Source organism: Palaemon carinicauda, chromosome 24, assembly GCF_036898095.1.
Source record: "Palaemon carinicauda isolate YSFRI2023 chromosome 24, ASM3689809v2, whole genome shotgun sequence".
Classification (NCBI taxonomy): domain Eukaryota; kingdom Metazoa; phylum Arthropoda; class Malacostraca; order Decapoda; family Palaemonidae; genus Palaemon; species Palaemon carinicauda.
The window spans coordinates 101,521,383-101,546,385 of record NC_090748.1 but is presented as its reverse complement, the minus strand read 5'-3'; the positions used below and the strand labels follow the sequence as shown (position 1 = coordinate 101,546,385).

At 42.1% G+C, this 25,003-nt stretch overlaps 1 protein-coding gene across 1 annotated transcript in view; it reads left to right on the top strand.

Moving 5' to 3' along the window:
• The window catches only part of gwl (serine/threonine-protein kinase greatwall), a 69,846-nt gene that overhangs the window by 12,964 nt on the left and 31,879 nt on the right, over positions 1-25,003 (top strand). The window contains exons 2-7 of the mRNA XM_068348398.1: positions 10,058-10,113; positions 10,244-10,344; positions 12,263-12,354; positions 15,162-15,283; positions 23,879-23,985; positions 24,443-24,543. Of these exons, the coding sequence (XP_068204499.1) occupies positions 10,058-10,113; positions 10,244-10,344; positions 12,263-12,354; positions 15,162-15,283; positions 23,879-23,985; positions 24,443-24,543 (579 nt within the window). The remainder of the gene's footprint in view (positions 1-10,057; positions 10,114-10,243; positions 10,345-12,262; positions 12,355-15,161; positions 15,284-23,878; positions 23,986-24,442; positions 24,544-25,003) is intronic.

Genomic DNA, 25,003 nt, shown 5'->3' with positions numbered 1-25,003 from the left:
ACCTCAGCAACCCGATAAGGAGTTGTCTGTACGACCCAGACAGTCTAGACAGCTTCGGGTTGTCACTGTACTTCCTCGCTTCCCCATGGTTGACAGTTCACAGACTGTGCAGCAGTACCATGATCTTGTGTCCGGCTCCGTCAGACGACTAGCTTTTAAGAGCTCCCACAAGTCGTCGCTGTCTGGAGATTCTCAGATGGACTATGGATCTGACCAAGGAACTGGGCCTCCTGGTCAATTTTGAGGAGTCCCAGCTCGTCCCATCCCAGACCATTGTCTACCTGGGTATGGATCTTCAGAGTCGAGCTTTTCGGGCTTTTCCGTCGGCCCCAAAGATATACTAAGCCCTAGATTGCATCCAGAGCATGCTGAGAAGGAACCGATGCTCAGTCAGGTAGTGGATGAGTCTAACAGGGACACTTTCATCGCTGGCCCTGTTCATCGAGTTAGGGAGACCCCACCTCCCCCCCTTCAGTATCATCTAGCGGCTCACTGGATAAAGGACATGACGCTAGAGACGATCTCAGTTCCTGTTTCCGAAGAGAGGAGGTCTACTCTCACGTGGTGAAAGAACAGCTTTCTTCTCAAGCAAGTCTACCTTTGGCTGTTCAGAAACCCGACCGCAGTCTCTTCTCTGACGCATCAGACACGGGCTGGGGTGCGACTTTGGACGGACAGGAATGCTCGGGAACATGGAATCAGGAGCTAAGGACACTTCAAATCTATTGCAAGGAGCTGTTGGCGGTTCATCTGGCCTTGATAAACTTCAAGTCCCTCCAGCTTAACAAGGTGGTGGAGGTGGACTCTGACAACACCACAGCCTTGGCTTACATCTCCAAGCAGGGAGGGACTCATTCGTGGAAGTTGTTCTAGATCGCAAGGGACCTCCTCATCTGGTTAAAAGATCGAAAGCTCACGCTGGTAACGAGGTTCATTCAGGGCGATATGAATGTCATGGCAGATCGCCTTAGCCGGAAGGGTCAGGTCATCCCCACAGAGTGGACCCTTCACAAGAATGTTTGCAGCAGACTTTGGGCCCTGTGGGGTCAGCCAACCATAGATCTGTTCGCTACCTCGATAACCTAGAGGCTCCCGTTGTATTGTTCTCCGATTCCAGACCCAGCAGCAGTTCACGTGGATGCTTTTCTGCTGGATTGGTCCCATCTCGACCTGTATGCATTCCCGCCGTTCAAGATTGTCAACAGGGTACTTCAGAAGTTCGCCTCTCGCAAAGGGACACGGCTGACGTTGGTTGGCTCCGCTCTGGCCCGCGAGAAAATGGTTCATAGAGGTACTGCAATGGCTGGTCGACATTCCCAGGACTCTTCCTCTAGGAGTGGACCTTCTACGTCTACCTCACGTAAAGAAGGTACATCCAAACCTCCACGCTCTTCGTCTGACTGCCTTCAGACTTTCGAAAGACTCTCAAGAGCTAGGGGCTTTTCGAAGGAGGCAGCCAGAGCGATTGCCAGAGCAAGGAGGACATCCACTCTCAGAGTCTATCAGTCTAAAGGGGAAGTCTTCCGAAGCTGGTACAAGGCCAATGCAGTTTCCTCATCCAGTACCACTGTAACCCAGATTGCTGACTTCCTGTTACATCTAAGGAACGTAAGATCCCTTTCAGCTCCTACGATTAAGGGTTACAGAAGTATGTTGGCAGCGGTTTTCTGCCACAGAGGCTTGGATCTTTCCACCAACAAAGATCTACAGGACCTCCTTAGGTCTTTTAAGACCTCAAAGGAACGTCGGTTGTCCACTCCAGGCTGGAATCTAGACGTGGTCCTAAGGTTCCTTATGTCATCAAGATTTGAACCTCTCCAATCAGCCTCTTTTAAGGACCTCACATTAAAAACTCTTTTCCTCGTGTGCTTGACAACAGCTAAAAGAGTAAGTGAGATCCACGCCTTCAGCAGGAACATAGTTTTCACATCTGAAACGGCTACATGTTCCTTGCAGCTCGTTTTTTTGCTAAAACGAGCTTCCTTCACGTCCTTGGCCTAAGTCGTTCGAGATCCCAAGCCTGTCCAACTTGGTGGGGGACGAACTGGAGAGAGTACTTTGCCCAGTTAGAGCTCTTAGGTACTATCTAAAAAGGTCATAACCTTTACGAGGACAATCAGAAGCCTTATGGTGTGCTATCAAGAAGCCTTCTCTTCCAAGGTCTAAGAACTCAGTTTCTTACCTATTCAGGCTCCTGATTAGGGAAGCACATTCTCATCTGAAGGAAGAAGACCTTGCTTTGCTGAAGGTAAGGACACATGAAGTGAGAGCTGTGGCTACTTCAGTGGCCCTCAAACAGAACCGTTCTCTGCAGAGTGTTATGGATGCAACCTATTGGAGAAGCAAGTCAGTGTTCGCATCATTCTATCTCAAAGATGTCCAGTCTCTTTACGAGAACTGCTACACCCTGGGACCATTCGTAGCAACGAATGCAGTAGTAGGCGGGGGCTCAGCCACTACATTCCCATAATCCCATAACCTTTTTAACCTTTCTCTTGAATACTTTTTATGGGTTGTACGGTCGGCTAAGAAGCCTTCCACATCCTTGTTGATTTGGCGGGTGGTCAATTCTTTCTTGAGAAGCGCCGAGGTTAAAGGTTGTGATGAGGTCCTTTAGTATGGGTTGCAGCCCTTTATACTTCAGCACCTAAGAGTCGTTCAGCATCCTAAGAGGACCGCTACGCTCAGTAAGGAAGACGTACTTAATAAAGGCAGAGTAATGGTTCAAGTCGTCTTCCTTACCAGGTACTTATTTATTTTATGTTATTTTTGAATAACTAATAAAATAAAATACGGGATACTTAGCTTCTTTGTTAACATGTATGCTGGTCTCCACCCACCACCCTGGGTGTGAATCAGCTACATGATTATCGGGTAAGATTAATATTGAAAAATGTTATTTTCATTAGTAAAATAAATTTTTGAATATACTTACCCGATAATCATGATTTAATTGACCCACCCTTCCTCCCCATAGAGAACCAGTGGACCGAGGAAAAAATTGAGGTGGTGTTGACAAGAAGTACTGGAGTACCTGACCACAGATGGCGCTGTGGTGTTCACCCCCACCTGTATAGCGATCGCTGGCGTATCCCTACCGTAGATTTCTGTCGGCAACAGAGTTGAAAGCTACATGATTATCGGGTAAGTATATTCAAAAATTTATTTTACTAATGAAAATAACATTTTTAAATATTTAACTTAGCCGGTAAATATATAATAGCTGCAACTCTGTTGCTCAACAGACACATACAGTAAAAACTCGCCAGCGATCGCTATACAGGTCGCGGGTGTGCCCACCAGCGCCAACTGTCGGCCAGATACCACTCTCGATGTAAACAAAGACTCAATTTCTTCTCTGTCGACGTGTCGACAAGACGTACTTTTACTCGCTGTAGAACCTGGAGTTTTTCCCATCATATTTGGTGAAGTACTTTAATTTGGTTTGAGCTTTCGCAGTGCAGGTGTTTTATCTTCATCTTAAATCTTGAACTCGTTTTTTCGATAGATTTAATTTTTTGATGACAAAGAGAGTATGGACTTTCTTTGACTTTTAAATGGCCGACCCTTCCCTTAGACGGAAGTGTGTTTAGGCTTTTAGCAATTATCTTATCACGTTATAAATTAATTATAGATTTTCCTCTATATATTTTATATCTCACCGCCTTTATTAGGCCTCTTCGATTAACTTTCCGTTTATAATAAACATAAAAATAAATTTTAATGATTTGTTTATATGCGACCTTCCTGAGAGTAGGCGGTCCTAACTTGGAAACCGAAGTTAAACAACGTTGAGCCCTTTCAATCGTAAATAGCTTTTAAAGAGCTAATGATTTAAAACTTTTTAAATTAATTTTTTTTAATAGATATTTTATGAAAGATTTTCTTTGAATAGTCTTCGTACTGTTTCAAAGATGAACTAACGTTTAGTTTATTTATGCTACGCAGTTTGCGCTCTATCGTTACGATAGAGAGAGAGAGTATCACGGTTTCACTTTGCAGAAAGAGTAAATCGATTCTGACGTTTTGTTCATTCTTCTTTCAAAGCTTAAATGTTTTAAATTCTATTTTAAAGGAACTTTTTAATTGAAAAACCTTTCAGTTTTTTTCATTTGGTCAAATAACATGTTTTTTTGACGAAACGTAAGTGGGCTCTTCTCTTAGGTGCGTAATCAAGAGAGAGAGAGATAGAGACGGAGGGAGAGAGAGGGGAGAAAACGTTCCGTTCAAGCGGGTAACGTTGTTCTCGAGTTACTCTCGTCCCTAGTCTCTGTATGGGGAGAAAGGATAAAACGTTTTTAGTTTTTTATTCTCGTCCCCAGGCAATGTACGGTGAGAGATTGAAAACGTAGTTTTGAATGAACTAGTGTTTAGTCTCTTCCCCAGCCACTGAATTTTTTATCTTAAAATATGTTTACTGTTTTTTGCTGGTATTAATGTGCTTGCATTATACGACTGATTTCGCTATTACTACCTTTTGATGAGGTTAGAATTGCGTGCTTCAGGTAGAAATCAGTGAAAGTTTCGATTTCAGTGAAATAAGTGCTAAACAGAAAATTGTAGTGATAAAGTGATATTGCGCAAAGTGTTATCAGTGTTGCGACCGAGGGTTCGTCTGTTCGTGCCTGTCGTTCGCCTAGTCCGGGACCTCTTGCAAGCTCCCAAGCCCAGGGGAGAAGTAATGTCGTACGACTTATGGGTTCGAGAAGCCTTGATCAGCGAACAGACGTTCCCTCTATGGTATCGGGTGTATCTTACCAAGATCACCCCTACCATAAGGCGAGAGAGACGATTTTCTCCTCGTCATCCGAAGGCTTTTCGCATAAGAAACCTGAAACAAGGTTTCGAGGCCCTTAAGCGAAAGTCAGTCCTTTCAGGACAGGTCCAGCGTCCTGGTTGTAGCCATTAGGACAGCTCTGACCCTATGCAGTCATCGGAAGACTGCTCGCCGCCTAACAAAAGCGTAAAACAGACTCCGAGAGTCTTTTTGTTGGCAAGGTTTTGCGGTCACAGACGTTACCCTCGTCTCTTACCGCAACCTTTTCCGTTGATCCTAAATGGGTTGTACGGCAAGACATGCAGAATAAGCTTGCCTCCCTTATGGAAGACTATTCTGCCGATTAGTCCGTTGAGCCTAGCCGTTTATCTCATCGAGATCCTGGCTTTCAGCCAACCTAACGTTCCTTTGTGCGTCCTGTTGACATTGGCGTAGCTAAGTCACGTCAGTCAGGTTGTTTAGAACCACACTCGATGCGGTCTCGTGTGGATTTTCAGCCACATTTGGACGTTAGGCCACTGGCTGATGCTCCTGTTGACGTTCAGGACGTTCGGTAACAATCGGAGTTGACTTGTTTTGACGCTGTGCGTCAACCTCCGCATTCTAGAGTTGTTTTGACTGCTCAGTCTAGGCGGTCAAAGCAGTCTCGAGTGGACGCTGTGCGTCCTCACGCACCTGTTGTTGTTGACAGTTCACAGACTGTCAAGCAGTTACATGACGTTGCGTCCTGGTCTCTCGCACCTGTTGTTGTTGACAGTTCACAGACTGTCAAGCAGTTACATGACGTTGCGTCCTGGTCCGCTACTAATGCACCAGTGCGTGTGGACTCTGCTTGTAAAGCATTGCCACCACGGTAGGTCTCTCCCTTGCTTGAGACTCAGCTATTATCGGACAAGGTTCCTTCAGATGAGGAAGTTGCTGTTCCCCCTCCTACTGATATTCCCTTGAGGACTATGTCAGACGGAGAGGAGCCTAAAGCTGCTTAGCCCTCTATGGACTTTAAATAAATCCTGCTGATTTTTAATTATCTTTGTCCGGATCTTTTTGTAACTGCTGCTCCTCGTTCGCCTAAACGTCAGAGCTTACACTAGGCCTAGCTACTTCGAAGCCGTTGTTTTATAAGCTAGTGCTCTCTTGCTCTCCTAGAGAGCTTTGCGTTTGCTAGGCGACTGGTTTATCACCAGGAGGAGTTTGGGGGAGACAGCCTTTGCTTTCCCTTCTTTTAAACTGGCTTATAGAGCGAGAGTCTGATATGACACGAGAGAAGTTCTCGGCTTGGGAGTTCCTGCCTCTGCCCAGATAGACTTCTCAAATCTCGTAGACTCTCCCTGGCGCCTGGCCAGGAGACGCTCCAAGATTTTACAGGTCAACTTCACAGCTGTTTTCGAGCCTTTGAAGTTTTGCTGTACAATTATGTCATGCAATAACAAGGCTTTCAGGGATGGCTCCAATGATCTGACAGCCACGTTCTCTGCAGGGACAAGTCCCTCAGGGATGGCTCCATGATTTGGCAGCCATGTTCACTGCAGGAGTACGTAAGAGGCAAGTGCGCTCAATGTGTTCATTGTCAAGACAAACTTCACGATGAAGTCTACCAGGCTGTCTTGACAGCATTTATGGAAGGCGACTGGATGGTCTCTCTCGACCTTCAGGAGGCATACTTCCACATTCCTATACACCTGGATTCCCAACCGTTTCTGAGGTTTGTTTACAGGAATGTGGGGTACCAGTTTCGAGCTATCGGAGATCAGAGCCTCCCTGTACTTGGACGACTGGCTTCTCAGAGCCTCTTCCAGTCATCGCTGTCTGAAGGATCTCAATTGGACTCTAGATCTGACCAAGGAATTGGGACTCCTAGTCAATTTGGAAAAGTCACAGCTGGTCCCATCCCAAACTATTCTGTATTTAGGGATGGAGATTCACAGTCAAGTTTTTCGGGCTTTTCCGTCGGCCCCCAGAATAGTTCAAGCCCTGCTCTCCATCCAGAAGATGCTGAAGAAAGAACGCTGCTCAGTCAGGCTGTGGATGAGTCTGGTAGGGACGCTGTCATCCCTGGAGCAATTTGTCGCGCTAGGAAGGCTACACCTCCGTCCTCTTCAATTCCATCTGGCTTTTCACTGGAAAAAGGACAAGACGCTAGAGGCGGTCTCGATCCCGATTTCCGAAAAGATAAAGTCTTGTCTGACTTGGTGGAAGGACAATATCAGCCTACGAGAGGGTCTTCCCCTGGCAGTTCAGATACCCAACCACGTTCTCTTCTCGCACGCATCGGACTTGGGCTGGGGCGCGACACTGGACGGTCGGGAATGCTCAGGTCTGTGGAACTCGAGAGTCAGAGGAGCATGCATATCAACAGCAAGGAGCTTTTGGCGGTTCATCTGGCCTTGATAAGCTTCGAGAATCTCCTTCGAGGCAAGGTGGTGGAGGTAAACTCGGACAACACCACGGCCTTGGCGTACATTTCCAAACAGGGAGGTACCCACTCACTGACTTTGTACGAGATCGCAAGGGACCTGCTCATTTGGTCAAAAGATCGAGGCATCTCCCTAGTAACGAGGTTCATCCAGGGCGACTTGAACGTCCTAGCAGATTGTCTCAGTCGGAAAGGTCAAGTAATTCCAACCGAATGGACCCTCCACAAGGATGTGTGCAAGAGACTTTGGGCGACTTGGGGTCAACCCACCATAGATCTCTTTGCAACCTCGCTGACCAAGAGGCTTCCAATCTATTGCTCTCCAGTCCCGGACCCAGCAGCAATACATATAGATGCCTTCCTCCTAGATTGGTCACATCTAGATCTTTACGCATTCCCACCATTCAAGATTGTCAACAAGGTACTGTAGAAATTCGCCTCTCATGAAGGGACAAGGTTGACGTTAGTTGTTCCCCTCTGGCCCGCGAGAGAATGGTTCACCGAGGTACTTCGATGGCTAGTAGACGTTCCCAGAAGTCTTCCTCTAAGAGTAGACCTTCTACGTCAACCACACGTAAAGAAGGTACACCAAAGCCTCCACGCTCTTCGTCTGACTGCCTTCAGACTATCGAAAGACTATCGAGAGCTAAAGGCTTTTCGAAGGAGGCAGCCAGTGCGATTGCTAGAGCAAGGAGAGCGTCTACCATTAGAGTCTACCAATCGAAGTGGGAAGTCTTCCGAGACTGGTGCAAGTCAGTTTCCGTATCCTCGACCAGTACCTCTGTAGCCCAAATAGCTGATTTTCTCTTATACCTGAGAAAAGTACGATCCTTTTCAGCTCCTACTATCAAGGGCTACAGAAGCATGTTGGCCTCGGTCTTCCGGCATAGAGGCTTAGATCTTTCCAACAATAAAGATCTGCAAGACCTCCTTAAGTCTTTCGAGACCTCTAAGGAGCGTCGTTTGGCTACTCCTGGGTGGAATTTAGACGTGGTCCTAAGACTCCTCATGTCACTCTTAAGACTCTTTTCCTGGTATGCTTAGCCTCGGCTAAAAGAGTCGGTGAGCTTCATGCCTTCAGCAAGAACATCGGGTTTTCGTCAGAAAAAGCTACTTGTTCTCTGCAACTTGGTTTCCTAGCCAAAAATGAGCTACCTTCTCGTCCTTGGCCTAAATCTTTCGATATTCCTAGCTTATCGGAGATCGTAGGCAATGAACTAGAAAGAGTCTTATGCCCTGTTAGAGCTCTTAAGTTCTACTTAGCTCATACTAAACCTTTACGAGGCCAATCTGAAGCGTTATGGTGTTCGGTTAAGAAACCATCCTTGCCTATGTCAAAGAATGCTTTGTCATATTTTATCAGATTGTTAATACGAGAAGCTCATTCACACTTGAGTGAGGAAGACCGATCTTTGCTTAAGGTTAAGACGCACGAGGTTAGAGCTGTAGCAACTTCCGTGGCCTTTAAGCTAAATAGATCTCTGCAAAGTATCATGGACGCAACCTATTGGAGAAGCAAGTCAGCGTTCGCGTCATTTTACTTGAAAGATGTCCAGTCTCTTTACGAGAACTGCTACACTCTGGGACCATTCGTAGCAGCGAGTGCAGTAGTGGGTGAGGGCTCAACCACTACAATTCCCTAATTCCATATCCTTTTACTCTGTCTCTTGAAATGTTTTAATGTTGTTTTTACGGGTTGTCCGGAAGGCTAAGAAGCCTTTCGCATCCTGGTTGATTTGGCGGGTGGTCAAAGTCAATTCTTGAGAGCGCCCAGATTAGGGGTTTGATGAGGTCCTGTTGTATGGGTTGCAACCCTTGATACTTCAGCTCCTGGGGGGTCTGTCAGCATCCTAAGAGGATCGCTGGGCTCCGTAAGGAAGACGTACTTACAAGGCAGAGTAATCGTCCAAGTCGACTTCCTTACCAGGTACCTATTTATTTTGGTTTTGTTATATTGATAACTGCCAAAATGAAATAAAAATCTCTTAGCTTATACGATGTAAACATATTTAACTCTGGTCTCTACCCACCTCCTTGGGTGTGAATCAGCTATTATATATTCACCGGCTAAGTTAAATATTTAAAAATGATATTTTAATTATGAAATAAATTTTTGAATATACTTACCCGGTGAATATATAAATTAAACGACCCTCCCTTCCTCCCCAATAGAGACGTAGTGGGATGAGAAGAAATTGAGTCTTTGTTTACATCGAGAGTGGTATCTGGCCGACAGTTGGCGCTGGTGGGCACACCCGCAACCTGTATAGCGATCGCTGGCGAGTTTTTACTGTTTTTTGTCTGTCGAGCAACAGAGTTGCAGCTATTATATATTCACCGGGTAAGTTTATTCAAAAATTTATTTTATAATTAAAATATCATATTTGTCTTTTAATTTCTTTAATAGTAGGTTAGATTAAGTTAGAGTTAATCAGGGTAGGATAGGTTAGTTTAGCCTATGTCAGGTTAGGTTCAAAGGTTTTGATTTATGAACTGTGGCCCAACTTCCTACAAACACTCCAAATCACCCATTGCTATTTTAAGACTAGTCACAAAACTGCTTGACATGCTACCATTTTGTAGGTGTGTGAACAAAGAATAAGTAACATGGCAATAACCAGTCGTCTCTATCTTGAGCTTCAAGTCAATACCTCTACATTCATCATCTCCTACTTCATGCTTCATAGTCCTCAGCCACGTAGGCCCGGGTCTTCCAACTCTTCTAGTGCCTTGTGGAGCCCAGTTGAAAATTTGGTGAACTAATCTCTACTGGGGAGTGCGAAGAGCATGCCCAAATCATCTCCATCTACCCCTCACAAATTTAACAAAGTGTGTATTTTATTTTCATGGTTTTTTTTCTTTTTCAGATGCCAGGAATTGAATCATTCCAGTTTATCAAACCAATCAGTCGTGGTGCATTTGGGTATGTTTGAGATAAAGTTGTCAGTGATTGAATTATTGAAAGGGGATAAATGATATAGATTGCAGTATTATTGCCATAGACTACAGTTTATTGATATGAATTATTAACTAAGAGAGTTGTGCTTTTTCAGGAAAGTATTTTTGGGCTGCAAGAAAGATAATCCCAGTCAGCTTTATGCTATCAAAGTGGTGAAGAAGTCAGACATTGTCAACAAGAATATGGTAGAACAAAGTAAGTGTTACATTTCATCCTAGATTTATTTTTTATACAGGTACCTCATTTCAAAGTCTAAGTCTGATTACTGCATTTAGTGCAGCTATGGTACAATTAGTTTAAGACATTAACATGAAAATCCTCTAATTTAGAGAACAGCATTTTGAGGTTTAATATTCTTTTCATTTTAAGGATTTTCCCCTAAAGTGAGCAAATCAGAGTAGAGCAAAAATTGCTTTGTAAGGGAACTTTAATTACATAAGATCATTGGAGACCTAGTGTGCTTGCTTTTACAGTATGGGTAAACTTATGAACATTTTAGGTCTTCTTGTTGAAACTTCTTGACAGTAGTATGCTAATGGTCTTTGCAGTTATTTTTTTTTTTTAGAGGAGAAAGTTCAAATTAAGTTTGTACTTATATGTGCGTTGTCTTGTTTTCTAAAAGATGTATGATGCTTTCTATTCATGGGAAGAAGTATTAAGAATCATAGACAGCAAGAGATATATGAAACTCATACACATGTATAAACTTGCTGTAATACAATCATACATTTAGGGTTTATTCTACTGCAATTCCATATTCCAGTGGGACTTGTAACTTAATATCATGTTCTTTCTGTGGTTCCCTATCCTCCCCAAGGAAAAAATTGAAAAAGTTAACGTAATTACTTAACCCTGAAAGTTCTGAAGGAGACAATAGAACTACCGTACCTCTTCAAGTTAGGTAAACCCTTGGGCTTACAGCATCTTGATTTTCCAACTAGGGTTGTAGCCTAGCTAATAATAGTTATAATAGTAATGATAATACTGTTAAGGGAGTCATGAAAAACAAAATAAGGGAATTTTAAAGATTTTTAGTATAGAAAAAAAAAGTGTTTAATTAAAAAATATTCTCCATACAATACTTTGGAAAAAACAGTCTCACTAGCATTACAAAGTTGTCATATTGGAAGAACTCTCATTTTGATCCAGAAGAATGATTGAAATTATCCCTTTACAAAAAAAAAAAAAAAAGAATATTCACATTTAAATTTAGAGAGAGAGAGAGAATAAGGGAGTGAGGTAAGACTAAGCTCATTAATCAAGTGATTTGCCTCAGCTTCAATCTTATTTAGGAAGAAGGTTAAAGCTGAAATAAGTCGAATAGAAGACCAATGCTCTAAGCATTTACAGGTATGCTTAACCCTTTTACCCCCAGGCTCTTTGGAAATTTCCAATCCTTAACCCCCAAGGGGTTATTTTTTTCCCAGCACATTTTGCGGTATATATTTTTTAAATTGCTCTAACAGCCTTAATTTTTGTCATAGAGAGGTCAGGTTGGTCTCATTCTCTTGGAAAATGCCTGAATTTTCTAAAAAAAAAAAATATAAAAATATGAAAAAAAAATTTTATAGCATTTTTTTGTAAGGACGTAACGGTATGCCATGGGGGTAAAGGGATGAGTTTTGTGAAACGTACCAGTACGTCCTTTGGGGGTAAAAGGGTTAACATCAAGCTATAGTATGAATAATGTGAGCTCCCCTTGATAAATATTAAGAAAGGTGGTCACCAAAAATAGTGTTAAAAGTGAGAGAATCAATTGAATGAAAAAAAAATAGTTGATGGAGTGATTAGAAGAGGAGACAAAGAACTTGTTTAAATACAGAATTAGATTTTTTGGAAATTGAAAGATTCTAATACAGATAAACTCATAAGAACAGAGCTCATAGTTGGGAATAGGGTTTAGTTGATCTACAGAAGAGGTGTGAGGAGAGAGGGAACAAAACAAGTGAATAAAAGTGAAACAAGTACTGTATGATATGGGCTTGACTAAGGCAACTTTTTTTATAAGACCACTCTACTTGTGCAAATGAAACCTTTTTTTATTTTTATTTTTTTTTTTTTCATTAATGTAAGTGGTTTCAGATCTTTTTATTTACTTCATTTTTTTCAACAGTAATCACAGAGAGAGATGCGTTGGCGCGAACAAAAAGCCCCTTTTGCGTGCAGCTCTTTTATTCCTTGCAAACAGTTTGCAATGTTTATCTGGTGAGTATGTGTAGTGACAGCATTATAGCAAGAAATCTTTATGAAATTTTGTTGTGTCAAGTCTGCTTAATTAGCCCAGTTTATAATTGCTTGCCATATTTCCCTTCCATTTAAAGTATTACTTTAATTTTCTCACTTTCCTACAGTATCAAACTTTTCTATGAGGTTGAAATATCTTGCCACCAAATAGATGATTGAAAAAACAAATCATGATGTAATGCAAAGACTAATGTTAACAAAAATAAAACTTTTCTAAAAGTATGTAATATGCATACTGGAATTGCAAATTATTGCCTTACTAGATTTGAAAATTGTAGTTATTTGTTCCTACACATTTACAACCCTTTTGCTTCCTTTAAGATAGAGAATGTCTTTAGCGGAGCTGGAATGGCCATAGAATTTGTTAATAAGAAAGTTAACAAGAGATGGTGAGCGTGTGTGAATAGTGAGTTAACAAGAGATGGTGAGCGTGTGTGAATAGTGAGTTAACAAGACATGGTGAGCGTGTGTGAATAGTGAGTTAACAAGAGATGGTGAGCGTGTGTGAATAGTGAGTTAACAAGACATGGTGAGCGTGTGTGAATAGTGAGTTAACAAGAGATGGTGAGCGTGTGTGAATAGTGAGTTAACAAGAGATGGTGAGCGTGTGTGAATAGTGAGTTAACAAGAGATGGTGAGCGTGTGTGAATAGTGAGTTAACAAGAGATGGTGAGCGTGTGTGAATAGTGAGTTAACAAGAGATGGTGAGCGTGTGTGAATAGTGAGTTAACAAGACATGGTGAGCGTGTGTGAATAGTGAGTTAACAAGACATGGTGAGCGTGTGTGAATAGTGAGTTAACAAGACATGGTGAGCGTGTGTGAATAGTGAGTTAACAAGAGATGGTGAGCGTGTGTGAATAGTGAGTTAACAAGAGATGGTGAGCGTGTGTGAATAGTGAGTTAACAAGACATGGTGAGCGTGTGTGAATAGTGAGTTAACAAGACATGGTGAGCGTGTGTGAATAGTGAGTTAACAAGAGATGGTGAGCGTGTGTGAATAGTGAGTTAACAAGACATGGTGAGCGTGTGTGAATAGTGAGTTAACAAGAGATGGTGAGCGTGTGTGAATAGTGAGTTAACAAGACATGGTGAGCGTGTGTGAATAGTGAGTTAACAAGAGATGGTGAGCGTGTGTGAATAGTGAGTTAACAAGAGATGGTGAGCGTGTGTGAATAGTGAGTTAACAAGAGATGGTGAGCGTGTGTGAATAGTGAGTTAACAAGACATGGTGAGCGTGTGTGAATAGTGAGTTAACAAGAGATGGTGAGCGTGTGTGAATAGTGAGTTAACAAGACATGGTGAGCGTGTGTGAATAGTGAGTTAACAAGACATGGTGAGCGTGTGTGAATAGTGAGTTAACAAGAGATGGTGAGCGTGTGTGAATAGTGAGTTAACAAGACATGGTGAGCGTGTGTGAATAGTGAGTTAACAAGAGATGGTGAGCGTGTGTGAATAGTGAGTTAACAAGAGATGGTGAGCGTGTGTGAATAGTGAGTTAACAAGAGATGGTGAGCGTGTGTGAATAGTGAGTTAACAAGAGATGGTGAGCGTGTGTGAATAGTGAGTTAACAAGAGATGGTGAGCGTGTGTGAATAGTGAGTTAACAAGAGATGGTGAGCGTGTGTGAATAGTGAGTTAACAAGAGATGGTGAGCGTGTGTGAATAGTGAGTTAACAAGAGATGGTGAGCGTGTGTGAATAGTGAGTTAACAAGACATGGTGAGCGTGTGTGAATAGTGAGTTAACAAGACATGGTGAGCGTGTGTGAATAGTGAGTTAACAAGAGATGGTGAGCGTGTGTGAATAGTGAGTTAACAAGACATGGTGAGCGTGTGTGAATAGTGAGTTAACAAGAGATGGTGAGCGTGTGTGAATAGTGAGTTAACAAGACATGGTGAGCGTGTGTGAATAGTGAGTTAACAAGAGATGGTGAGCGTGTGTGAATAGTGAGTTAACAAGACATGGTGAGCGTGTGTGAATAGTGAGTTAACAAGAGATGGTGAGCGTGTGTGAATAGTGAGTTAACAAGAGATGGTGAGCGTGTGTGAATAGCCTTGCCCACTCACCTCTCAAAGACTTCTGTCTTCGGCCACAATGAGTACGGACGTTCTGTTGTAGTCTAGCTAAATGCTTTAATCTTTTTCTTTTACTTTCTAGAAAAGGAATGCTAGTTGTTTTTTCCATTGATTTCTGATGTGGATAAGCAAGAAATTTGTATTTGTCAGAAAAAATTGTAGATCCACACTCTGTGTGCTTCTTAGAATACAAAGTTTATGCCTCCCAAACCTACTGATTTATCATACCTACTGTTTTAAACTACACAGAAATATACTACCAGCACAACTAATTTTTTTTCCATAGCACCACTATGTTGGATGCACAATATTTGAAGACGTACTGTATACAGTTTGACTTTTTTTTTATTCATTAATACAAAAATGTTGTACAGTAATGTAGGTTTTTCCATGTTTAATTATCAAAGTCTTCATTATGCATGTAATGTTTGATTAGCCATATTAATTTTTTATATCTTAAAATAAGATTGTGAAGTACCAAACAGTATAGAATAACTTTACTAGCTCAGGCCTGGGTTAAATTTCCAGAATTCTATTATTGTAATCTAAACTGTGAGACCTTTCAATATTTATGTGCTGAATAAAGATTGTCAAATTGGTGATTGTTGACCAAATGGAAGTTACAATTATTAGCTATACAGCAATCACCATTATGAAGTCAGTGCAACTAATGAATATGTTAATAATTTTCAGGTGATGGAGTATCTTATTGGTGGCGATTTGAAGTCCCTTTTAACGATGTATGGGTACTTTGACGAATCCATGGCAACCTTTTATGCGGCTGAATTGGCTCTCGCTCTTCAGTATTTACATAGGTTAGTAACTGTATTGTGGTGTAAATATTCATTATGCTGTATATTGGTTATGGAAATTTTAATGTTGAATAGATTCGCATAGGCCTACACGAGTATAAGAATTAGCTTAACAGCTACGACATGACATAAGGCTGAAGCAAGAAGTAGTTTCAGTGACTCAGAAGCCCTGTAATAAGATTTTTCACTGGTCAGATACATGCTAACTTCGAGAGGTTTCCAATTTACTGTGATTTGACTTAGCTAGTACTTCTTGTATGTGAAAACCATATTGGTAAAAAATTACTTAAATTAGGGTTACAAAATCCTGTTAGTGTCTCAAGTAAGGCTTTGTATAGGGTTTTCCTGGAGCAGCTTCATTTACAAAATGTGGGACATTGAGAGATGAGAGGCTCTTTATATGGTTTCAAAGGTTAAAGAGTGTTGAGATATAGCCTACAGGAAGAGAAATTGAATAAATAAGGATAATGAATTGAGACATGTTTGAAGAATTGTAAAGTTTTATATTTACTGAACATGTTTCATCTACATTTTTATGTATAGCCATATGTATACAATTTGTATAATTCAGATAAAGTTGTTTCACTGTTTAAAGTTTTGGGAGTGACTATTTTTTCATGCAATTAGTGACATCAGAAAACTGTGGAAGGAGCTGAAGGAACCTGATTCGATTGTCAATCCGGCTATTAAAGTACAGCTAATTATTTAATTATGCTTGATTATTGTATTTCATCAATTCCTCTTGATTGAACTTTCACATTACTAAAGTCATATCTTTCATGAATGCTTTCATTTTCTTTGGTATCTCTGAAGTGTAAATCAAAAGGGATATTAGCCTCTTTTTCAACACTGGATAGTCACACAGGAGTGATATAATTGACAACATCCTTGAGCTTCAGTTAAATATAGCACTCTTTTAAGGTATCAAAAGTCTTTTTCAATCTTCCTGAAGAAGTACTTTTCCAAGTTATCAAAAGTCTAGCTTGAAATCTTCCTGAAGAAGTACTTTTCCAAGGTATCAATAGTCTTGTTTGAAATCTTCATGAAGAAGTACTTCTCTAAGGTATCAAAAGTCTTGTTTGAAATCTTCCTGAAATACTTTTCCAAGGTATCAAAAGTCTTGTTTGAAATCTTCATGAAGAAGTACTTTTCCAAGGTATCAAAAGTCCTGTTTGAAATATTCCTGAAGAAGTACTTTTTAAATATTTAACTTAGCCGGTGAATATATAATAGCTGCTGCTCCGGCGGCTCGACAGAAAAACACAAAAACTCGCGAGCGATCGCTATGAAGGTTGCGGGTGTGCCCACCAGCGCCAACTATCGGCCAGATACCGCATATGCATGTAAACAGCTCCAATTCTTCTCTGTCGGTCTGATCGACAAGACGTACCATTACTCGCTGTTAACCTGGAGTTTTTCAACAGACTTGGTGAAGTACTTCATTTTGGTTTGAGCTTTCGCAGTGCAGGTGTTTTATCTTCAACTTAAACTCTCGAACTCTTTTTTGACAGATTTAATTGTTGATGACTTTGGATTGTTTTTTGGACTTTCTTTGACTTTTTCAAAATGGCTGACCCTTCTCCAATTCCTAGATTTCGTAAGTGTAATGCTAGGGATTGCAATAAGCGTCTTCCAAAGGCCTCTCTCGACCCACATACTGTGTGTTCTAATTGTCGGGGTAAAACCTGTCAATTAGGAGATCGGTGTGAGGAGTGCGTGGGCCTTTCGGAATTCGATTGGCTTGAGTTTGACAAGTATTCTCGTAAGCTAGAGAGAGATAGGGTGAGGAGAAGTTCCTCTAGATCGTTAGAATTTTCCTCCTCCCATGCCCCTGAACCTAATCCTTCCCCTGTAGTAGTTGTGCCTGAACCCTCTACTAGCACTCAGGAACCATCAATGCGGGATATGTTACGTGCCATTCATGCTTTGGGCAAGAGAGTTGAGTCGTTAGCTACAGACCGTAATCAACTCATGGCGGACGTTAAAGAGTTAAAGTGTCAGAGTGCCACATTGGAAAATCGTGGGAAAGTGATTAGTGCGCAAAGTGTTATCAGTGTTGCGACCGAGGGTTCGTCTGTTCGTGCCTGTCGTTCACCTAGTCCGAGACCTCTTGCAAGCTCCCAAGCCCCAGGGAGAAGTAATGTCGTAGGACTTATGGGTTCGAGAGGCTTTAATCAGCGAACAGACGTTCCCTCTATGGTTTCAGGCGTGTCTCATCTAGACCGCCCCTACCATAAGACGAGCGAGACGGTTTTCTCCTCGTCATCCGAAGGCTTTTCGCGTAAGAAACCGTGGAGCAAGGTTTCGAGGCCCTTAAAGCGAAAGTCAGTCCCTTCAGGACAGGTCCAGCATCCTGGTTGTAGCCATTGGGACAGCTCTGACCCTGTGCAGTCATCGGAAGACTGCTCGCTGCCTAAACAGAAACGTAACACAGGCTCCGAGAGTCTTGGTGTAGGCAATGTTTTGCAGTCGCAGACGTTACCCTCGTCTCTTACCGCACCCATTCCCGTTGATCCTAAATGGGTTGTACTGCAAGACATGCAGATTAAGCTTGCCTCTCTTATGGAGGACTATTCTGCTGAAAAGGTTCACGATGATCCTCGCCGCTTAGCTGATCGAGATCCTGGCCGTCAGCCGCCCAAACGAGCCTTTGCTCGTCCTGTTGACGTTGGCATTACTAAGTCACGTCAGTCACGTTTTGTAGAGCCTCACTCGATGCAGTCCCGTGTTGACTTTCAGCCACATGTGGACGTTCAGCCGCTTCCTAATGCTCTTGTTGACGTTCAGGACGTTCGCCAACCAGCGAAGTTGACTTGTTTTGACGCTGAGCGTCAAGCACCGCAGTCAAGAGTTGATTTGACTGCTCAGTCTAGGCAGTCAAGGCAGTCTCGAGTTGACGTCGAGCGTCCTCCCGCTCCTGTTGTTGTTGACAGTCAGGCTGTTAAGCAGTTACATGACATAGCGTCCTGGACTGCTACTGATGCACCAGTGCGTGTGGACTCTGCTTGTCAAGCATTGCCACCAAGGCAGGTCTCCCCTTTGCTTGTAACTCAGCAGTTATCGGACGAAGCTCCTTCAGATGAGGACGTTGCTGATCCTCATCCTGATGATATTCCTTCAGATGTAGATGAACCTAAGACGGTTCCTCCTTCGATGGACTTTAAGAAGATCATGTTGATTTTCAAGTATCTTTTTCCCAATCACTTTGTTGCCGTTGCTCCTCGTTCGCCACCGTCTGAGTTTGCTCTAGGCTTACCTGCTACCAAGCCAGCCTTTACTTAGCTAGTGCTTTCTCGCTCTTCCAAGAGGGCTTTACGTCTTTTAGGCGACTGGTTGGATACCAGGAGGAGTTTGGGGAAGACTGCCTTTGCCTTCCCTCCTTCTAAGCTTGCTTCTAGATCGAGCGTCTGGTATGACACGGGAGAAGTTCTCGGCTTGGGAGTCCCTGCCTCTGCCCAGGGTGACTTCTCAAGCCTCGTAGACTCTCCCCGTCGCCTGGCCATGAGACGCTCGGAGATTAGTTGGTCCTCCTCGGACCTTGACCATCTGCTTAAAGGCGTATACAGGGCCTTTGAAGTGTTTAACTTTCTTGACTGGTCATTAGGAGCTTTAAGTAGGAAGATCTCGTCTGCCGACCAAGATGTTTCCTTACTTATCATGTCATGTATGGATAAAGCCATCCGCGATGGCTCCAATGAGCTCGCCTCCACCTTTACGTCGGGAGTCTTAAAGAAGCGAGAAACCCTTTGCTCTTTTCTTTCAGCAGGAGTTACTCCCTGTCAGAGATCAGAACTGCTCTTTGCTCCCTTATCAGCGTCCTTGTTTCCGCAACAACTGGTTAAGGATATAGCTGCTTCGCTTGTGCAGAAGGACACCCATGACCTGATGGCGTCCTCTGCTCGCAAAGGGGCTCCTTCTACATCCTTTGCTGTAAGACCCAGGATCGAGACTCTGGCATCCAGATTTATCCCGCCCTTTCGTGGCAGAGCTCCCAGCAGGGGAAGCTCTCATGCCGAGGGAAAGAGAGGTAAGAAGAGAGGAGCCAAGTCCTCACGTGGCAGAGTCTGACTGCCCACAGCCTCAGACAGCGGTAGGAGCCAGATTGAAGAGCTTCTGGCAGGCCTGGGAGAAGAGGGGTGCAGACCAAGAGTCTGTTCGGTTGCTCAGAGAGGGGTACAAAATTCCGTTTGTACGCAAACCTCCTCTAGTGACAACTCCCATAGACCTCTCTCCCAGGTACCGAGAGGAGTCAAAGAGACAAGCCGTAAACCAAGAAGTGTCTCTGTTGCTAGAGAAGGGAGCGGTGGTGAAAGTCTCGGACCTTCAATCACCGGGGTTTTACAACCGTCTCTTCCTAGTCCCAAAGCATACAGGAGGTTGGAGACCGGTGCTAGACGTCAGTGCGCTCAACATTTTTGTTACGAAAACAAAGTTCACTATGGAGACCACGAAGTCCGTCTTAGCAGCGGTCAGAGAGGGAGACTGGATGGTCTCTCTCGACCTACGAGATGCGTATTTCCACATTCCTATACACCCGGATTCCCAACCGTTTCTGAGGTTTGTTTACAGGAATGTGGTATACCAGTTTCGGGCCCTGTGCTTTGGCCTCAGTCCTGCTCCTCTCGTGTTTACGAGGCTCATGAGGAATGTGGCAAAATTCCTCCATCTATCGGGAATCCGAGCCTCCCTGTACTTGGACGACTGGCTTCTCAGAGCATCGTCCAGTCATCTCTGTCTACAGGATCTACATTGGACGTTGGGTCTGGCCAAGGAATTGGGACTTTTGGTCAACCTAGAAAAGTCCCAACTGATCCCATCCCAGACTATTCTATATTTGGGGATGGAGATTCGCAGTCCAGTTTTTCGGGCTTTTTCGTCTGCCACCCGAATAGAACAAGCCCTGCTCAAAGTCCAACTAATGCTGAAAAGAGAACGTTGCTCAGTCAGGATTTAGATGAGTCTCGTAGGGACTTTCTCATCCCTGGAGCAGTTTGTCTCGCTAGGGAGACTACACCTTCGGCCTCTCCAGTTCCATCTAGCCTCTCACTGGAACAAGGACAAGACGTTAGAGACGGTATCAATCCCGGTCTCCGAACCAGTAAAGGCATGCCTGAAATGGTGGGACAGCAATATCAGTCTGAGAGAGGGACTATCCCTAGCAGTCAAGAACCCAAACCACGTGTTGTTCTCAGACGCGTTGGATTTGGGTTGGGGTGCGACCCTGGACGGTCGGGAATGCTCAGGTCTGTGGACCTCAAGTCAGAAGAGCATGCACATCAACGGCAAGGAGCTATTGGCAGTCCACTTGGCCTTGATGAAATTCGAAAGCCTTCTTCGAAACAAAGTGGTAGAGGTCAACTCAGACAACACCACAGCTTTGGCGTACATCTCCAAGCAAGGAGGCACACACTCCCTCACGCTGTACGAGATCGCAAGGGACCTTCTCATTTGGTCAAGAAATCGAGGCATCTCCCTGTTGACGAGATTTATCCAGGGGGACTTGGACGTCTTGGCAGACTGTCTCAGTCGGAGGGGTCAGGTGATACCCACGGAATGGACCCTCCACAAGGACGTGTGCAAGAGTCTTTGGGCGACTTGGGGTCATCCCACCATAGACCTCTTTGCCACCTCGTTGACCAAGAGGTTACCAATCTATTGCTCACCAGTCCCAGATCCAGAAGCAATCCACATAGACGCATTTCTACTGGATTGGTCTCATCTGGACTTATATGCATTCCCACCATTCAAGATAGTCAACAAGGTACTGCAGAAGTTCGCCTCTCACGAAGGGACAAGGTTGACGTTGGTTGCTCCCCTCTGGCCCACGAGAGAGTGGTTCACCGAGGTACTTCAATGGCTGGTAGACATTCCAAGAAGTCTTCCTCTAAGGGTAGATCTATTATGTCAGCCCCACGTAAAGAATGTTCATCAAAGCCTTCCCGCGCTTCGTCTGACTGCCTTCAGACTATCGAGAGAGACTCAAGAGCTCGAGGCTTTTCGAAGGAGGCAGCCAGTGCGATTGCGAGAGCTAGGAGAGCTTCTACCATCAGAGTATACCAGTCGAAGTGGGAAGTCTTTCAAGACTAGTGCAAGTCAGCATCTGTGTCCTCTTCCAGTACCTCTGTATCCCAAATCGCAGATTTTCTTTTACATCTGAGAAATGTTCGCTCCCTCTCAGCTCCCACGATTAAGGGCTACAGGAGCATGTTGGCTTCGGTCTTTCGTCATAGAGGCTTAGATCTTTCCAACAATAAAGATCTCCAAGATCTCCTTAAGTCTTTTGAGACCTCTAAGGAACGTCGTTTGGCAACTCCTGGATGGAACTTAGACATGGTCCTAAGGTTCCTCATGTCAGACAGGTTTGAGCCATTACATTCAGCCTCCCTGAAGGATCTCACCCTCAAGACGCTTTTCCTAGAGACCCAGCTGGATGAGAAGAATTGGAGCTGTTTATATGCATATGCGGTATCTGGCCGATAGTTGGCGCTGGTGGGCACACCCGCAACCTTCATAGCGATCGCTCGCGAGTTTTTGTGTTTTTCTGTCGAGCCGCCGGAGCAGCAGCTATTATATATTCACCGGGTAAGTATATTCAAAAATTTATTTTATAATTAAAATATCATTTTTCAAGGTATCGAAAGTCTTGTTTGAAATTTTCATGAAGAAGTACTTTTCCAAGGTATCAAAAGTCCTGTTTGAAATATTCCTGAAGGAGTACTTTTCCAAGGTATCAAAAGTCTTGTTTGAAATTTTCATGAAGAAGTACTTTTCCAAGGTATCAAAAGTCCTGTTTGAAATATTCTTGAAGAAGTACTTTTCCAAGGTATCGAAAGTCTTGTTTGAATTCTTCATGAAGAAGTACTTTTCCTAGGTATCGAAAGTCTTGTTTGAAATCTTCCTGAAGTACTTTTCCAAGGTATCAAAAGTCTTGTTTGAAATCTTCCTGAAGTACTTTTCCAAGGTATCGAAAGTCTTGTTTGAAATCTTCATGAAGAAGTACTTCTCTAAGGTATCAAAAGTCTTGTTTGAAATCTTCCTGAAGTACTTTTCCAAGGTATCAAAAGTCTTGTTTGAAATCTTCATGAAGAAGTACTTCTCTAAGGTATCAAAAGTCTTGTTTGAAATCTTCATGAAGTAGTACTTTTCCAAGGTATCAAAAGTCTTGTTTGAAATCTTCCTGAAGTACTTTTCCAAGGTATCAAAAGTCTTGTTTGAAATCTTCATGAAGTAGTACTTTTCCAAGGTATCAAAAGTCTTGTTTGAAATCTTCCTGAAGTACTTTTCCAAGGTATCAAAAGTCTTGTTTGAAATCTTCATGAAGAAGTACTTTTCCAAGGTATCAAAAGTCTTGTTTGAAATCTTCCTGAAGTACTTTTTCAAGGTATCAAAAGTCTTGTTTGAAATCTTCATGAAGAAGTACTTTTCCAAGGTATCAAAAGTCTTGTTTGAAATCTTCCTGAAGTACTTTTCCAAGGTATCGAAAGTCTTGTTTGAAATCTTCATGAAGAAGTACTTTTCCAAGGTATCAAAAGTCTTGTTTGAAATCTTCCTGAAGTACTTTTCCAAGGTATCGAAAGTCTTGTTTGAAATCTTCATGAAGAAGTACTTTTCCAAGGTATCAAAAGTCTTGTTTGAAATCTTCCTGAAGTACTTTTCCAAGGTATCGAAAGTCTTGTTTGAAATCTTCATGAAGAAGTACTTCTCTAAGGTATCAAAAGTCTTGTATGAAATCTTCCTGAAGTACTTTTCTAAGTTATCAAAAGTCTTGTTTGAAATTGTCCTGAAAAAGTACTTCTCCGTATTCAAGACATTCTTGGCTCTGTAAATCTTTGTCTTTAATCTATTGCTTTAGGATCTCATCACCTTACCATCTCCGCTCTTCAATGTTGTTTGAAAGCAAAATATTTCTCTCCTTGTACTCTTACTAGCCAAGTCTTTGAGCAGATGTTTCACTGTAATTTATACTTCCAACTCTGTCATTTATTATTGATCTCATTTAACATAAAAAAGGCCTTCATCAGTTTCATCTTAATGGATATGTTCACCATAAAGTTCACATCTTAATCCTAGATGATGAGCTTCTGACTCTCCTCCACAATTGGCTCATCAATCTTGGTAATTCACTTAGCAGCTAGAAAAACACATTCTGACCTACATTCATAAGAATTTTTGACCAGGCCTTGATAAACTATTTACCCATTATTGTTGTTGTTGTTGTTATTATTATTATTATTATTATTATTATTATTATTATTAGTATTATTATTATTAGTATTATTATTATTATTACTAGCTAAGCTACATCCCTAGTTGAGAAACAGGATGCTATGCCTAGGGGCTCCAACAGGAAAAAATAGCCAATGAGGAAAGGAAATAAGAAAATAAAAATACTACATGGTTCAAAATAAATAAATATAGAATATCTTAAGATCAGTAACAACGTTAACATAGATGTGTCACATGCTGTATAAACTATAAAGAGAGACTTGCATCAGCCTGTTCAACATAAAATCATTTGCTGTAAGTTTGAACTTATGAAATAATCTGCTACATATCACACTAGTTTTTCTTTACAGTTATGTTTTATTTATGTTGCAGCCATGGTATTGTCCACCGTGATGTTAAGCCAGATAATTTACTTCTTGACAATAAAGGTCATCTTAAGCTTACTGATTTTGGATTGAGTAAGACAACTCTTCATAAAGGTATGTTTTTTCTTTTTTATACGTAAGTGCTCTTTATTGGTTTAAAATTTGTACATTGTAGGATAACTTTAGGGTTTCTTTTCCATTGTAGTGATTATCAGATAGGTAGAAGAAAAATATTGTTAGGGGTTTCATGGAGGTTTCAAAAATATTTATGATATATGGTTTTCATTTGAGTGTATGAAAATCCACACCAATTAATACGTGTTAAGGGCGAGTCCAAGGTCAAGGTCATGCAAAAGGTCAAATTCCACAACCATATGGCCACAATTTTAATCGTAAAGTAATGAAATTTGCAGGGATTTGAAACTTATGTAAAGAGCTGGAAATGATTATTAAATCTGGGAAAGGCAGGCTAGTTTTGAGAAATGAGCTGCCGTGGCGGAGCTCTGCACTCTCCGAGTACTTTTCTAGTATTAAACGTTTCCTTGAAATTTTAGGTTTTTTTCTTATACAGATTTAGAACTGTTACCAGCCACACCAACAGCTGCAAGGTCAGGGCTCCGATACATGAGGACTCCGGGTCAAATATTATCTCTCACGTCACATCTCTCCTTCGTAAGTTCAATTTTTGGTTTTTTCAGTTCTCTGGTCTTAGTTTTGAAGATTCCCCTGATTAATTATCTTTATATGAATTTTTTATTTAAGAATATATGAAGAGTTATAGTTAATAAAAACAAACTATTCCTGCAGTTACATGGTTTTACAGTTTGAATAACTACAGTACTGTAGTTCATTTCATAGCTGAAAATAAATGAGATTTAAAGGAAAAATATGTTACGATCTGTTATTTACATACTGAAATGAAAGAAAAATATTTCGCAAATATACATTATAAAATGTTCTCGATTATTTTGTATATAATTTATCTTGAAAAAAACGCGAATCCATGACAGCGTAAATGTTGATCCGTGAATCGCCGCAGGATAACTGTACAGTAATCTTTTAGTTGAAGAAAATTTATTGGAAAAATTTTTGTAGGAATATATTGATTGAACTGGGTAGTCTTAAAACTTGA